This window comes from Aythya marila (genome assembly GCF_965140915.1).
Source record: "Aythya marila genome assembly, chromosome: 1".
Lineage (NCBI taxonomy): Eukaryota > Metazoa > Chordata > Aves > Anseriformes > Anatidae > Aythya > Aythya marila.
In genome coordinates this window covers 184619521-184636446 of record NC_139042.1, presented here as the reverse complement: position 1 = coordinate 184636446, position 16926 = coordinate 184619521, and the positions used below count along the sequence as shown (strand labels likewise).

The following is a 16926-nucleotide window of genomic DNA, read 5'->3' as shown; positions in this document are numbered from 1 at the left end:
AACTTTGCTTATGTGACTTCCTTAGCATAATGCAATGACAAGGATCAAAGTCTCAATTCTCCACTTTTTGTCATAATATTACTACTATTATCTTCCTTTACTTTAATTCCTTGGCTTGTTTTGTACTTAGGCTCCAGTTGCTGCAACAAATGAAGCAGGATTCTTAAGGATGGCAGCTTCTTCATTACACAGCACTAATTCATCACCACTGCACCTATCAAGTCATGTACTGCATAGGAAAATGTTCTATAAAATATAGGCTAACAGAATGTGGTATCATCACCCCTACTGGTTCTGTCCTGTCTCTGTTATTTGCCCTGTTTTTTAAACCAGTCTGCCATTATTTCCAGGAGCAGTCTTACTTCTGCGCTGAGCTAGAGGTTTCCATGTCTCAAAGCACTCCTTCCTTTAGTTTAATTGCGTTTGCCCCATTAAAGTTGGTTCTTTCTCTTGCTGTCTGGTACAATATGGAAAGCACTGACAGAGGGGCACGGTTTGCTCCTTGTTCCTAGATGGCTCTGGCCATAGCTGCCAGGTTGATAAGTGTAGTGATAGAGGGGAAAATCTGAAGCTATTTGAAACTTAGGGAGAATTTTGCTGCCAGACTCTTAATGCCTTCTGAGGAAATACTGTTCAAATACAGCAATTTTGACAAATGAGACTTTTTGCTAAAATGGATGTGTTAAAGAACATATTGCTTGAGACATTGACATCCAGGTATCAAATTCTTGCTCTGAGGAGTGGAAATAATTTAAATTTTTAGTAAGCGATTGTGAATTTATTTTTAATGCTGGAAAATGAACATTTTCTCGGAAATATCAGTATTATTCTTGCTTTTGGCTTCCTTTCAAAAATTATGTAATGCATTCAATTCACTTTGAAGTTTTGTTGAAGGTTAAATTAAAAAACAAGTATTTGTCCTATAGTAAGTAACATCAAGAAGTATTAACTGTAGACAGTGATAGAGTTCTTCAACAATTACATGTCTTAGAATTTTGCATGTTTTCTAAAATTTTTTCAAGTTACCTAATCATATATTAAGTATGTTGGAAAATTTCCAAAATACATTAATTTATTGCTTTACCAGAGTTTTCTCAAATATGCTGTGCCACCTTCTCTGAGGAATATTTCTAAAGCAGTATCACAATGCCTGCTGTTTTTTAAAGTGATTATCAAAACAGAAAATATTTCAGCTAGTTTAAATATTTAATTTATTATTTGTGTATACAATTTTTGTTCACAAAAATTATTATGTGTACGTGTGAAACGGTAAATGAAACACACAAAGTATTGTTAATTGTTTTCTTTAATTTGTGTTTCGTTACTGCAGAAATTTCTGATAATCATATTTTGAGCACATGAGTTCTCTGGAACAGGAGAAGATAATTATATTTATATAATTAGGATATTAGGATTATAATTATGTATCTTCATTAAAATTTATTTTGCTTCCTTAGGACTTCCCTTACTTCTCATAGAATGGTGCCTGCAGTTTTTGTAACTCATTTTCTTGTTGTTATATTTAAACATGTTCAAGCTGGTTTAATTTAAATGAGGATACAGATTATTTATTGAGTTATTTCAAATTGTTTCTGTTCTATTGCTACCTCTCTCTCAATACAACTGGAGGTACATGTGTACTAGAGTTACGTTATTAAAATATGAGAAAATGTAATCAACACACCATATTATCCAAACTTGTTTAGACTGTGATGACTACGCTTAATGTGAGAAAACCATTACAAACTTTAAGGAAATACTCAAAATTCACTTGGGTGCCTCTCTGACAGGACACGGTTTTTCGTATAAATGGAATCAGTAACAACTTGAAAATTTTTATGAAGAAATTAATGTCTGGATCTTATTTGGTGTTAAGATGCAGGTTCAGTTGTCTAGTATAGTCTTGAGTAATAAGTTTATTAAATTAGTAACAAGTTTAAGGAATTGTTATTTTTTTGGTTTTGTAGTACATGCCTATTTGCATGTTCCAGTGTGGGATTTATATATCATTCAAATGCTCGATCAGCAACTTTATTGGAGCTTGGAAGTGTGTCTTCCATGGGTGTGCTCTTGTTCTTCCTACTCCATCCCATCCCATTGTTATGCACTGTATGAGTCTCAGAATGGAAAGCAAATATTTCATGCTTCCATGCTTTAAGCTTAAGTTTACAGATTAGTTTTAAAAATTGTAGGACTGAAGTCATTCTGATGTTCCCAAGTCTGAAGTAGGCTAGTGAGAAACATGTCCAAAGGTCATATGCTAAATTTTTAGACTCTTCTTGCCCTTTGCAATTCCTAATAAAGCTCAAAAATTTCATAAGTTTTAGAACAGGAACAAAGTGATGGGATTAGTTATCAATATCCTTGTAGGTGATGCTGGACATATGATGTCCTGTACTCTGTGGTAACAGTCCTGAGACTGACAGATCATCATAGATATAAGACTTTGATTTTTGTCTAAGAAGTCTATAGTACAAGGGAGTAACTCCCAGTTTTAATAGATTTAATAGAAAGCCAATTTTGGAATTAAATTGTTGAGGCTTTTCATACCCTAAAAGATTTTAAGAAAATTCTTTTGGGATTTAGTACTACAGGTAAGATAATAACATTTAACAGGAGAAAGCAACCTTTGTTTATAACCCAGGAAGCAGTACTCATTGGGTGAACTCTGTAGTTGAATTCAAACAGGTCTTGGGCTTTTCTCCCAAGCACCAAGTGATAAGATGAGGGCAAATGGCCTCAAGTTACGTCAGGAGAGGTTTAGGTTGGGAATTGGGAGAAATTTCTTCACTGAAAGGGTTATGCAGCATTGGAGTAGGCTTCCCAGGGAAGTGGTTGAGTCACCATCCCTGGAGGCCTTCAAGAAAGGTGTAAATTTGAAAGTTAGTAGCATGGTTTAGTGGTACACTTCAGTACTGGGTTAAAAGCTGTGTTAGATGATCTTAGAGGTCTTTTCCAACCTGAGTTATTCTATAATTCTATAAATAGGCTAAATACATAAGTGGAATAACTTTTTTGTTGTGACACAATGGAAGCTATATATTTTTCTTGTTTGCTTTTCCATCAAGTCTCTGCTCCAGCTGTTCTAAACCATTTTTCGAGTTTAAGTGCAGTGATCTCAAACTTTACATAAAGTGTTGAGTGGATGGGGGGAATTGAAGTGTGTCATCCATTTGGGGCTTGGCACCTTCAGTACCTGGCATAAGGTAAAATTTGTATCCATGTCTAGCAACAAATCCTTTTTCATAGCCATCATTTATTAAGAACAAATCATAACTTTGTGGTTCTCCTTGTGTACATATGCCAAGGTCCTGTCTTTCTTTTTTTTTGTATGGAGTTTCACTTGAAATGTAATTCATGTGCAGGTGTTTTTTCCCAAATTCCTACAGATCTTTTTTTAACATTCAATACAGTCAAAATATATCATAATCCATGCTAGGAAACTTTACAGATCTTGAGTTGTCAAGTCCTAGGATGGCAAAGGGAGTGTTTTGACAGATGATTGCTGACTAAAAGAGTGATCTAGGGAGGTCTAGGTGTCCTAGGGAGGCTGTGGAATCTCCATACCTGAAATTTTTCAAGACTCAATTAGCCAAATCCTGACTCAACACAGTGCTGACAATGGTGTTGACCTGGGAAAAAGGTGGGACTTGACCTCCTGAGGTCCTTTCCAACCAAAATTTCTGTTTCTGTGACTGGAGTGTACTTGCACAGTATCTGTGGTCTTTTTAGTACAGCCACCTGTAGTCCTGTCTAGACCTTCATAAAGCTTTTGCTGCTGAAGATTTGTGATTTGACTCTGAGAAGGTGTCATATTTTCTTTTGTCAGCACTTACTTGTGTAAGTTATCTTCCTTATACGTCAGCAGGCTCCTGCTTGCATCACAGAATGGCATGTGCGTATAAACATGTGTTTAACTGAGGGCAATAAGTTGCTCACCACAGCAATGTAATTCTTGCAGGTATATTATGTATAGGTGACGTTGCTCACTTTCACTAGGATCTCATATAAACTGATTGTGCAGCTGAGAGGAGATATGTATTTGACAGGGATGTTTATAACCTGTATCAGCTCTGTTACTGTCTCAGAAGACACTTTTGTTTAGCAAACTTTATTTATTGCTGCCATCAATCTCATGGAATTTTTTGAGTGATATCTTTCTGCTCCATCCCATCTTTGAAAAAATAAAACAAATTCTAAAGGCCTCTAGAAATGACACAGTACCTACTGGGGGTGAGGGGGAGGTTGTCATTTTATACAAAAGTCTCAGATTATTTCTGTTCCCTAAGTTAAATTTGTTTGAAAATTGTGTGTGGAAAATATAACTTATTAACAGTATCACTGCTTAACTTAATCTGAAATTTACTTGGGGTGCCATAATGAATCAATCTTTGTCTATGAATTTTGTTCATCTGCACTCCAGTGATTTCTCCTCACTTTCACAATGATTAATTTTTAAAGGACAAGTTCAGAGAATTTCTGTTGACAATCAACTGTTCTATGGGTCTGACAATGTGCTAGCTTTGAAGTACTTTCTAACACATTTGACATTTACTTTTTTGTTTTTTCTGTTGTTCACTAAGTAATGTTGTTGAATGCTCTTTATCTTTGAGGCCACTCAGTGGCTTCTCCATGTACACATACCTAAGTACATTTGGTTTTGCTTTAAATCATTGGTAATTTTCTCATTGTGGCACTTCACGTTTGCCTTCTTAAATATTTTATTTCCTTTCTTGTTTTATAACTTCCTTAACATTACAGCTGATATCAAAGCCATTAAATGAAGGCACTGGGAGATACCAGAAGTACGATATGTGCAAACACAGCCCCAGCAATGCTTAAAATATGAGCTAAAAGATTTGGAAAATGGGGAAAACAGTGTATGTAAAGTAGTATGGAAGCCAAGGGAGACAAAGTAGTTTCTTGAGCTGTTTTCCTGGAAGGTTGAGAACCTTCATAAATGTATAGGCTAGTGGTCCAGGGCAGAAATTTTTCAAAGAAAAAAAGTCAAGATATTTTTATGATGACTGAAATGAATTAATGATGAAATTAAATAAATTAATGAAGTAGGTAAATAGGAAATAAAAACACTTTGAGAAACATTTGACATGTCAGACAAGATACTTAATGATATGCTTGAAGTATTGTTTGATAACGGATGAATGAGTAAAATTGATGAAAGAGAGTTTTCTTCCCCTCTGGATATTACCTATTTTGAGAAGCTATGGAATATAATGCCAGTGGCTGCAACTAAAGTAGATCTATGAATTTGCCACAGATAATGTCTTTGTGTTATAGTGGAACTTTTTTTTTTTTTCCAGATCTTGGGTAATTCCTTGAAAGGAACTGGTTATGAAACCGTGTGCTTTCCTAATTTGTCCTGACTTCTGTCCTAATTCCTGATCTTTCTTGTATTTTCAGTATTTAAGCCTAAAGGTTAAAAGACTAATCTTTACAAAGTTACAGTTAAGGAGAAGCTATGAATTGATGTGCTCCATTGGTCAGGCCTGAGATTCTTAATGCATTTATGCCTCTAGACAGAGTTTAGGTCAAAGCAGCAGAGATTAGAGTTCCTGTTATCAACCTTGAACTTCTTTCCTTATGGATTCCCAATGTTTGTTTTCTTTGCATGTTTTTTAAATCTCAGTGTGTTATAAAATTTAGTCTTAAATCATTGGCAGCATTTAGAACTTTCGTTACCTTTCACATTCTGCATTTTTAAATCTGTAGGATTTTTCAAACATTTGAAAATTGCGTGGTAGAGACAAAGTAGTTTGTCTCATAAAAGCTACATTTAAAAAAAAAACTTGCTGTTTTTTATTCTTTTTTTTTGTCAGCTAATTTTAATTAAAAAAGGGTGGGTTAAAACAGCTGGTTGAAAATCAAGGTTTGAGATTTCTTGATACTAAATCATGCAGTGCTGTGATACGTAGATTTTTTAATAGATATTTATATTTTTTTAAGTGCAGGGAACAATAATACTGGACTAGATCTTTAAAGAAATGCTTCAGACTTTGAATGCTGTGTTTTATATGGCAGCAGATACACAGCTAAATCAACAGGATACAAGAGACCTGCCATGTGCAAAGCAGTATACATCAGAGCAATTATGAAAGCTATACCCGTAATTAAAGGGATGAAAACTGGTCTCTGCTTACTTCGTTTAAAAAAAAAAAAAAAAAAAAAAGCTTCTGGAACTGGGAAAAATATACCTATTATTTAGTATCAGGAAACTGGATCTATTGTGAGAGGCAGAAAACAGGAATCTGTAACACCTTTGCTCTGCCATTGCTCTGCTATGAGGCCTTTAAAAATTATTTTTTCTCATGCCTCAGTTTCCCTGATGGTAAAAGCAATACTAATGTTTTCCTTACACACAGATTTTGAGATTTATGAATAAAACACTTTGCACCAATGCTTTATATTTACAGGTAGAGGTATTAGTCTGTCTCTTAAAGAATTATTACTGTTAGATTTTATTTTTGGTTTATACGCTGTTTTCTTGTTAGTGTTCATTTGCTTTTTTGTTTTTATTTTAACTTCTTACTGGCATCAGGAACAAAAATGATCACTACTCTTTATACACATGATAAAATGTGAATAAGAATATTACATAAGAATATTGCAGTGAATTATGACCATTTTTTTCTTTGTTTTGTTCTAGATCAGAGAATACAATGGACAGATGCAGGGAATTACCAGTTCAGGATTTGCATCCTTGACATTTGATGGAACTGTAGGAACACCAGTAGTTCCTCGAACCTCTAGTAAAGCATACACTTTCATGGATGAAGAAGAAAAAACAGTAGAAGAATTACGTATTTGGGCAGCCAGTAATCTTTCCATCTCTGGACCAGCAGCAAAACTGTCTGGTGTTCGACCAATGCTGTTCTTTGATCTCACTTGCCAGCTGGTGGGGAAGGCAAAAGTGGATGGATCTTCTTTTCTTCTAAAGGTAAATTTATTTTCCTGAATTTGTTATAATGTTATGTGGATAAATATGTAGAGGCTAACAAAATGTATGATCCTTTTCTATTTCTATAAAAACAAAACAGAAATCCTAGTTCTTTTTAAAGTTGCTCATAAAATTTATTTCTTTAGAGAGTGTTTTAAGATGCATTAATATGTATGGTAGTTTCCACAAACATGTAGGTAAATATTGCAGGATTTCTTAAAGTTTAATAATATTGTTAGTTTTTAATCTGTTTCTATTCAGTAGCAATTATTGTTTGTTTTTCTAGGTCTACAGGATATAATTAATGTAGTATGTAGCATTCTCTTGAGCTCTAGGTAACTTCTTTTAGTTATGTATAAGCGCTTTGGGGATCAGAGCCTAATGAAAGTACAAAATGTTGAAATGCCACACAACCAGAAAGTACCTTCCATGGAGTGATCCTTAACATCAGCTAAATATAAACTAGATCTCCATATTTTTCCTGGTTTAGCTTCCTATGCATCAGCCTGATGTTATTCTGAAACACCTCTTCTCAGTATTTTAAGTTGATTGTTAAAATGTGAGTTATGAACAGCCTGTTATAAAGTCATAAAATGGAAAATAACATTATTTCTTGGTACTGCTGCATTAAATGTTGCTACAATATTTTTAGAAACAGCGCATTGCATTTTTCTTTTACCAAAGCAGGAAAGTTTTTTCTCATGCAGAGCAATGAAATCACTACACAGAAAGAAATCTTAAGTGTCATCCTATAACATGTTTTGCAGCTGTTAAAAGTATTTCCATTTAACTGTCTCTTGTGAAATGGTTGTCATGACACTCAGTAAAATTTCAGAACTTTGTGAACTCATTGTCATTCATTAATAAGTATATATTCAGCAGTGAAAGACCCTTTGCAAGGATAGAGGCAAGTGCTTTCTTAACTTATTAATATTTATTTACCCTCTTTTGTGTGTTGTAAGCTCTAAAGTCTATTTTGTCAATTTTGTATAGTAATGAGAATAACTTGGGAGCTGGGGATTGTCTAGACAGGACAGTAAAAGCTTAATGAAATCCAATAGCACTAGTTCAATTTCTCTCATACTGATTCCTTGTCAGTGTGTTTTTATTTAGCACATGAAAATGTTAAATACTTAAATCTGCATTAAAATGCATTACAAAAACGGAAGTAGATGAACATTGATATGCTATTGCTCCCTTCCCTTCAAGCCGGCCAGAGTCCTTTCCTTATATATCAAATGTTGGTCACGATGTAAGAGAAGCCTTTTATAAAACTTGTAGACAGAAGTCTGGTTATTTTGTTGATTCACTAAACAAAGAAACAAAACACCACTGGCTCAAGTGGGTTGATCATTAAATATTATTTACTATTAAATTTCTGTTCTTAGATTTTATAACTGATTTAAATTTGCAACATCATTCCAAGTCTCTCACTTATTTTAGTGGTTGGTAATACAGTGAAGCGTAATGAGGATTTTAATCATCGAAGTAGTAAGTAGTGTTGTATTGTTTCAAACGTAACTAAAATGACTTCCTGTGATTTTGTGCATCACCCATAGCATAACCTTTAATATTCCACTTGGTAAGTGACATAGTACATCACCTCAGTCTTACGTAGCATGAAGACTGAATAACTTAATTTACAAAGGTAGGAAGGAGTTGCTTACCTCTTTCTGAGAATTTTGTTTTCAAACCAATGGAGACCTCGTTCTGGAAATGCTGCTGTCATTTATACATTTTTTTAAGAGCTTTACTATTATTCTTTCCTTCTGTCTACCAGTTGTCTGTGTTAAGCTAAGTCACACAATTAGCATATTCTGCTGAAGAAACTTAATGAATCAGGACAGCAGGCTTCATTATGTGTCTCCTATTTCAGCATCTTGTATGGTGATCAGAGGTCATCACTAACTATTCTGTAATACTAGTCTGTTAATGGCTAGTAATGGAACTATGTGCTGTTTCTTATCCAGAGTTCATTTGATTATTGTTGGAAAGAATGAAGGCACAGGGATAGCTGTTCATAACTGTGGCATTAGCAGATACAGAGAAATTAACAGGAAGTCATAGCTACTGTATTTTCATCCACAATTTAAGTAGAGTGAAGCTGGTAAGCTCCTGACGTATCTGTGTTCTTATTTGTGTAATTAAAAAGACAAAACCACATACCTATCTAAGGACTTTTTTTGTCAAGAGAGTCTACAGGCTTAGAAATTCTTCCAAAAAATGCCCTGACACCAGCCGCATTAGTTCCTCTTGCAAAGGACTAAAACTAAATAAGTCGACCTTGGACTTGACAAGGCGCATTGAAGTTATTTCAATCATTTTGTAAGATCCCATCTGTTAAGTGTAGAAGGACAAATAAGTCAAAGCCAGTTGAAAAATAATAGGAAATTTGACAAACTTAAAGTTCTTCATTCTGTCAAAGTGATTATTTTCATAAATACAAAATATAAATACCAAATTTCATAAACACTAAATCTGTATTTCTATAGCTCAGCTCTAGGAAAGCTTGCCTAATTCAAGCAACAGGTAGCATCTCATTCAAAGGTGGTTTTAAATATTTCATGGTACAGGATCAGAAAATAATAGGCTTTTTTTTTTTTCTCCCTTTTAAATCTGCGGCAGCATGTACCACCTCATTATCAGGGTCCTTCAGAATACACTCTTATTTCAGAATGTTAATTTGATGTTCTGGGTCATTTTTGCTGTAAACAGTTTTTCCTTTTATCTCTTGATTTGGGATGAGTGTTTCAGCCATGAGTTATTCTCGGTGCGTTTACATATGGCTTTGCTGCTGCTTAGATCTTTTCCTTTGGGTCCTTTGATCCACAGAAGTTAAGCATTCAGAAAGGGGTAGAAACCCTTTAAAAATTAACCTTTGGTGTATTCACTTTACCCCTCCTCCCCCACAGTGCTTTTTTCATGATACCAAAGAGGTGGTATCATGAACTATCTTAAAATTAGCTTCTGTTGGACCAATATGCATGAGTTCCTACAAAATTCATTTTGGTCTATCAATCTCAAATGCTTCTAGATTTTTTTTTCTGTACTAATATTTCAGAACATTATTTCTGTTGTTGCCTTTGTATCTTTGTATTCTTAAAGAGTGTATCTTTAGGAATTCCCAACTTGGTAAACTATAGCTTACAGAATATATTGTAAGGAGCCAGCACCCAAAGTTTAATGTTAGGTAGTAAGATAATGGTTGCGAGGTGCTAAGTCTGTCATTACCTGTTTGTTGGTAATCTTTCTTTTTCATAATTTTGGTAGATCAAATATAATTGTATTGATACTTCACTACTTAAGTGTTTGTCATAAACATAGCTTTAGGGCACCAATTTTTAGAATCCTAGTTATTAAGTATATGTTAAATACTGATGCTTTTTTGATCTGTTCTGCATAACTAGCAGTGTAGACTGATGTAGGAAATCATTAGTAATTAATGGAGCATGTGCTGTGTACTGAGGTTTCACATTCTGGAGCTGGAGTGTTCAAAAAAACCAGCAATGATTAAAATATTAAATATAGGCAGTTATGCATGCAGGAAATTCTAATGGTTGTATCTGCTGGATAAACAGTTGAGGTTTTGCTAACACTTTTTTTTTTTAATTTTACGAAAACCAGGTTTTTAACATTTGTGTTCTGTGTGGAGGTTATTTTATACTTCGTAAAGGAAAAAATAAGTCCCTATAAATTTAATTTCAGTCATTTAAGAACTTTAGAACATACACGCGAGTTAAGATTTCATATTGTTAGACTCTTTTTATTCAGACAACAGAGGAAAAAAAAAAAAGTAAAACATTATTTTAAATGCTCAATCTGAAGTCTTTTGAGCATATTGAAATGGTTGACTTTCATTGCAGGTATGGGATGGCACAAAATGTCCATACCCAACATGGAGGATACCTGTAGAAGCAAGAGACCTGGAAGGAGAAAAAATTCTTCTTCATCGGCTGCGAAATCTAACAGTGGATATTCTAGCTTATGACAACCACGTACAACTGGCAAAATCACTCAAGGTAATGTAGTTTGGTGTTTCTAGCTGTCATTTTGTGGCCTATTTTCTGCTTAAACTCACTTCAGAGGATGTATCAATTCTGTTCTGCTCTAAATTAGTTTCAAATATTATTCTTTATCTTTCAGTGTATTTCCCATACCTTTGATTTGAATGCAAAATTCCTTCGTGTGTAAAATAGCCTCATTACCCTAAAATTTCCATGAAAAAAAATCTCCCAATTAAGCAGTTCTTTACAGACATTGTAGTATCATATATTATCCTGTGGACATACTGCATTCAGAAAATGTATTCTGTGCTTCAGAAGTATTTTTTAAATGATATAAAGTGGGGTTAAACTTGTAGTCCCATTAAAGGCCTGTAATTCTGAAGTCAATAAAGGATTTTATCTGTTCTATAAACTTCTGCAATTTGCAATGCTATCTTCATTTAGTGGGTCAGTAATGTTGATTATGCGTAGAGAAAACAACGTAATTAAACATTTGATCTTCAGCAATACTGCCATCTTGCTTCTAAATACAGTAAATTAGCAAAAATTACATCTTTCATCTTATGTCTTTACTTCTGTATCCAAGCATTGTTTTTAAGGTAGTGCTTACCAGAAAATAAATGCAAATGGTAGACATTTGTTGTCTGGAGCTATCAGCAGATATGACATCAATTTAATGCATAGTGCCCAGTCATAAGTAAATGACAGAAAGCAAAGTAACTTTCCTTCAAGTAAGAATTCATAACAAAACTTACAGGATTATTTCATTACTTACAGGTTATCTTCCAGAATTTTTCTTTTGCTAATTGGTCTCATCTATCAATAAGCATAAATGCTGATGTTCCAATGAAGCATTAATGTTTTGAAAATTAAGGGAGGGAAATGATGAATATTCATTAAAATTGATGAAATTAATTAAAAAAATCATGAATCCCATATATATTCAGGAATTCTTGTTGAATATGTGCTACATGGGATGTCTTCATCAGTTCTTTCCATTTCTTTCCTTCCTGTATGCCCTTTCTTACTTACTGTAAAGCATCTGTGCATTTGTTGGATACTGTGTTGCATAGCAGAGGTTCTAATGTCAAAGGAAACTGTTTAGAAACCTGTCTTGACCTACCAAGCATCACAGGCTGTGTTTTTCTCCTTCTGGCTATGTTCAAAGTTGTGATACTTTCAGCCATGTAAACAGTAGAAGTTTTATTTTTTTCTCTCTCTTTTTTTAGTAAATTGTCTTAGAGTTATTGAAGAAAAAATACTGATACCCTACCAATTAGACTTCAGAAAGATTTATTGAGTTTACATTGCATTTTGTGCAATTAATTTTGTTTCACAGAAAAATCTAAAGATAATTAGATTTTTAGGACTCCTTATAAAATTGAAGCTTTAATAAAAGGTTTATTTTTAAATACTAGTGGAGGTCACATCACACTAAGAATTAATTAAAATACTGCTTATTAATCTGCATATTTTTATTATTTCATACAGGGTCTTGTTATGCAAATATTAAAAAAAAAAAAAATCATTTATGTGGAAGTATTAAACTGGAGGGAATTGAGTGTGTATGCATGTGCACCTTCCTGAGCGTAAACACCAGGAGAATGTGGACAAACTGTGTACTAAATGATCTGCCAGTTTATGGTTTCAGAAACAATAAAAGCACGCTGGTTTTGAGCCATCTCTTCTACATTTGAAAGGAGCTTGGAATTGCCTTTTTATTGTAAATTGTTGAGGAGCTGTTAGGTTACACTCCCACGTTGTCATGTATTATCTGCAGTGACAGTTGCAACTCTGAAATGATATTTTATGTAGGAACAATCTGCTTTATGCAGCCTTGATACCAAGAAAGGCAGACTTAAATCTTATTTTAAAAATGTGTTTTTTGTGTTTTTTTTTATTTATTTATCCATAGGTAAATGGTCACACAGGGAAGCTCTGAGTAACCACTACACAGTGTAGAGAAACTGGGTGACTTATTACAGTCAATTGATAGCAAATCCTAGCCTGTGCTGCAGGCATTTGTTAAAAGCTCCTTGTTTGTGTTGTCTGTCCAGAGAATATTGAAGATGCGAGCATTTTATCCCTTTTCACCAGTCAAATAATATTTACAAATCTCTATGAAGAGAACTTAGTAATTTCAAAGGTATGCTGCAGCTGATAACTGTAAGTAGACCTTTTGCAACCTATATTTGCTGGCCTTCTTCCCCTGGTAAAAACTGTGGCTTTTCAGCATTTGCTGCCTTAGCAGAAAACAGAATTTTCAGAAATCTCATCTCTGAAATAGATTATTTCCTGAGGCATAAAAACATAAACAGAAGTACAACTAAGCAGACAATGGTGTTCACTTCATTTTTGAAGAATTTCCCTCTTCCTGTCACTACCCTTGGTGCATGAGGCTTTCCTGTTTTTGTAGGAACCCCAGCCTGCAGCTAGCTCTCCAGAGTACAGTTGCTCCCTGTAGGTTGCAGTTTGTTGTTATTCAGACTTTCTTCTAGATTTCCCAGAGGTTCTCAGGATTCATTCAAACCTTGCCATACAACTCAAAAAAATAAATACATAATAAATAAAAAGGTTTGTGACATGGATTTATTCATCTGGGGTATTTTGCTAGATGCTGAATGCCACAATGAGCATCACAGGTCCATCAGTGTACAGTAGGAGTCCAGCTGTCCACATCTGGTCAGAGATTTCCTTCATGTACAGTTATTCAGTGGGTATGTGGTACTGTGCGTTCCCCTCATGGGTTAATATAATGTGTTTTTTTTACTGTGTATTTTCTAGTTAGTATAATCAAAATAGTTAACCCTGAGCATGCTCAAGGTCCTAGTCTTTAGTGTCTCAACGTTTACTATAGTTATATTTCTTCAGGTGCAAAATTTGAATATTTCCTGTTCTTCAGCTGTACACAATCTCAAGTCTTTTTTTGATAGCACTAGTGTCTGTCTGAGTCATGTTTCTAACCTGTAACTTCAAGTTGCTTGGCTGTATTATCTAGTTTCATACTTTTCAGGCTGAGATGCAGGATTCCTTTGACCTGTGTATATTTTCTTCACTTGTATTAATTAAAAAGAACAAAAAACAAACTCTCCAAAAATCCCCCAACCTGTTAAATGGATTTACGTTGCACTTTTTTTTATTCCTTGTGCAGCCCGAGGTCCTTGGGACCATACCTAAATACTGTGTAAATGCTTTTTGTCATTTGCAAAAAGTTGTGCAGAATTTACTTAGTAAAATTTGAATGCTGATATGAAAATAACCACAAATAAATCACTTTGAACATCAGACATAAAATAGGCATAAAAGTCAGCATAGATTGGTTTGGTTAAGTGATTCCTGTAGATAAAGGCAAGCTCTTGTCTTTGTGTCCAAACATAAATATTTAACTACCTTGACAGTGTATTAAATATGAATGCAACCCTCTATGTTTTGAAGTAATTATAAGAATTTGCTATACTAAAAAGTGTTGTTGTTTTATTTTGAAGTTGTCTAATTACAGGAAACTGTGACATCTTAAAATTTTCTTTGTTTTTGTTATCTGTTTTTAAAATAGGCGTATTTGAATTGTACTGCAATTAGGATGTTAGTGTATTTTAAGGTGTTGCCAGAAATGTGTTGTTATTGTTTTAATTTCATTTTAAATAAATTTGCTTTGAATGAGGCAGGTAGGTAGTTCATAAATAAAATTCTGTCAAGAGTTGCTTTTGTACTAAATTTGAATAATGGCTCTGTAAATCATGTTGGTTTTTTTTGCTTTAATGTAGATTATAATTTTGTCTCAGTCAAGTATATAATGTATATACTTGATCTGCAGGCATTCAGTAAACAACAGAAATACAGTAGCATATTTAGCCTTAACACCCACAGCAGTTGTTCAGCATTGTAAAGAGTAAGCAATGCTGCCTCCCAAAGGAATTTATGGAAATTGCAAGTCTGTCTTGCACAGTCAGATCTGTTATGTTGACATGTATACCTTCCTGACGTTTTCAGTATATGGCAATGCTGATTATAATGCATCTCTGTATTACAGTTATGAGTGATATTAAAATACATAAAAATAACGACATTTTCAGAAGTGATCTAAGAAAACGCATATGGAGAAAGCAATGTTTTCGTAGTGATCATAAATTTGGGGAAGTTGAGTGTTGCACTAAAACATGTAATGCATTGGACTTTTTGCATGAATTTCAGCACACAATTTTAGAAGGCAAAATCAACATTTTACATTCTTGCCTTCTTGGCTCTTCTCTACCACATGTTAGCAACATTAAATACTTATTTTTTTCACACTGTTTTTGAAAGAAAAAAAAAACACTTAAATTCTAATAGATTTTTTCCTGCTCATTGCTCTTGAGAAAAAAAAAAAAGTAGGTTGACATAAGGTTATTTGATAGGCAGAACATAGTTAAGAACTTAAAAGGCTGTTTGTCCAAAAGCATTTGTCATAGTTATATTTAGTTTTATAATGTCTGTCCCTTGCATTTTTGTTTATTCAACATACTTAATTGAAATTTAGCATCTGAAAAGAGAATAAATAAATACATAAATAAAAATGCTACAGTTTAGCCTCTTAACCACCATCTAAATGTGCAAGTTGGCCTGTTGATATCAGTGGGCCTTCTTGCATGCTTTGTTGGAGATGGGCAATAGAAAGGAAAGGAGGACCCAAAAAATTCAAGGAATTTTTCCTAAAGTTCCATTTTGGAATATAGACAGAGATACTGTACGTTATTGTATTGATAAAGCTGTAAGGAATGCTTCTCTTCTGGGGGTGGGGGGAAAAGAAGCTGCAAAGGATGTTCATTATCATAACTGAATCATATTCCAGAAAGCACTTTGTTGCTGTGAATTTATGGTTAGATATGGATTCAGTTAATGCAAGTGGTGATACTATGATATATACATATTATCCAGTATCATATATACGTTATGTCCAGTACCTTATTTGCTGCAGAATGCTTATGGACTTAAGGTTCTTAAATGGATTTAGAGCAGATGAGTGGATCTCCTTAAGGGGGGTTATCTCCTTCCAGATCTAAAAAGTGAATGATCTCTTATAGAAGGTAAAGATGGGAAGACCGATGTAACCTAGGTGTAATGTTTTTGAAGCATTTAGAGGAAACATATGAAAAAAGTGCAGCAAACTGATGTTGTGCTGCGTGCTTTATAATCTGAATGTTAGCTGTTTTTGTCTGTCGAGTGGGAGATAACACGAGGCCTTCAGAAGCACCTCATTTCTAGCCTGCTAGTGACTGACAGTCCATCAGAAGTAATTTCAGTGGTTGTGCAAATATAGAGTGATGATACAAGATACTGCCGGTAACCACGTATGGTAAGTTGTGTAAAATGAGTGAGATGCTTTCAATGGACAAAATGAGCAGCCCCCTAACATACAGATAATTAAAACTCTGGTAGGAGCTCTATGGCAGAAGCAAAATAGGTGCTGGCTGAAGTGCAACTTTATGTCCCAAGTGCCTGAATTTGAAAATATGCTGCCTTTTTCATACATTATTATTTTTTAAAGAAGCAGTTTGATACCAGCATTATATAGTCATAGGCTGTTCCTTGATACAGATTCCAGAAGGATTCCATGCTGCTCTGTGTCCTTTTGTGCATCCAGGTGTTTATCTACATATAGTCTTAAGACCTGGCCAATCCAGTCTAATACGTACACTTTCTTTACACGGGCAGATAGAGATAAGGACAAAGGAGAAAGGTTTTAAACTAAAAGATAGGAGATGTAGATTAGATATTAGGAGAAAATTCTTCACTCAGAGGGTGGTGAGGCACTGGCACAGGTTGCCCAGAGAAGCTGTGGATGCCCCATCCCTGGAGGTGTTCAAGGCCAGGTTAGATGGGGCTTTGGGCAACCTGGTACACTGGGAGGTGTCCTTGCTTTTATGGCAGGGGGATTAGATCTAGATGGTCTAAGGTCCCTTCCAACAGAAGTGATTCTGTGATTTTTTG

General features: G+C 34.4%; 1 protein-coding gene across 2 annotated transcripts in view; it reads left to right on the top strand.

The window, feature by feature from the left end:
- The window catches only part of POT1 (protection of telomeres 1), a 73119-nt gene that overhangs the window by 35440 nt on the left and 20753 nt on the right, over positions 1-16926 (top strand). For both annotated transcript variants that reach the window (XM_082782319.1, XM_082782320.1), the window contains exons 9-10: positions 6665-6955; positions 10819-10974. In XM_082782319.1, the coding sequence (XP_082638445.1) occupies positions 6665-6955; positions 10819-10974 (447 nt within the window). The remainder of the gene's footprint in view (positions 1-6664; positions 6956-10818; positions 10975-16926) is intronic.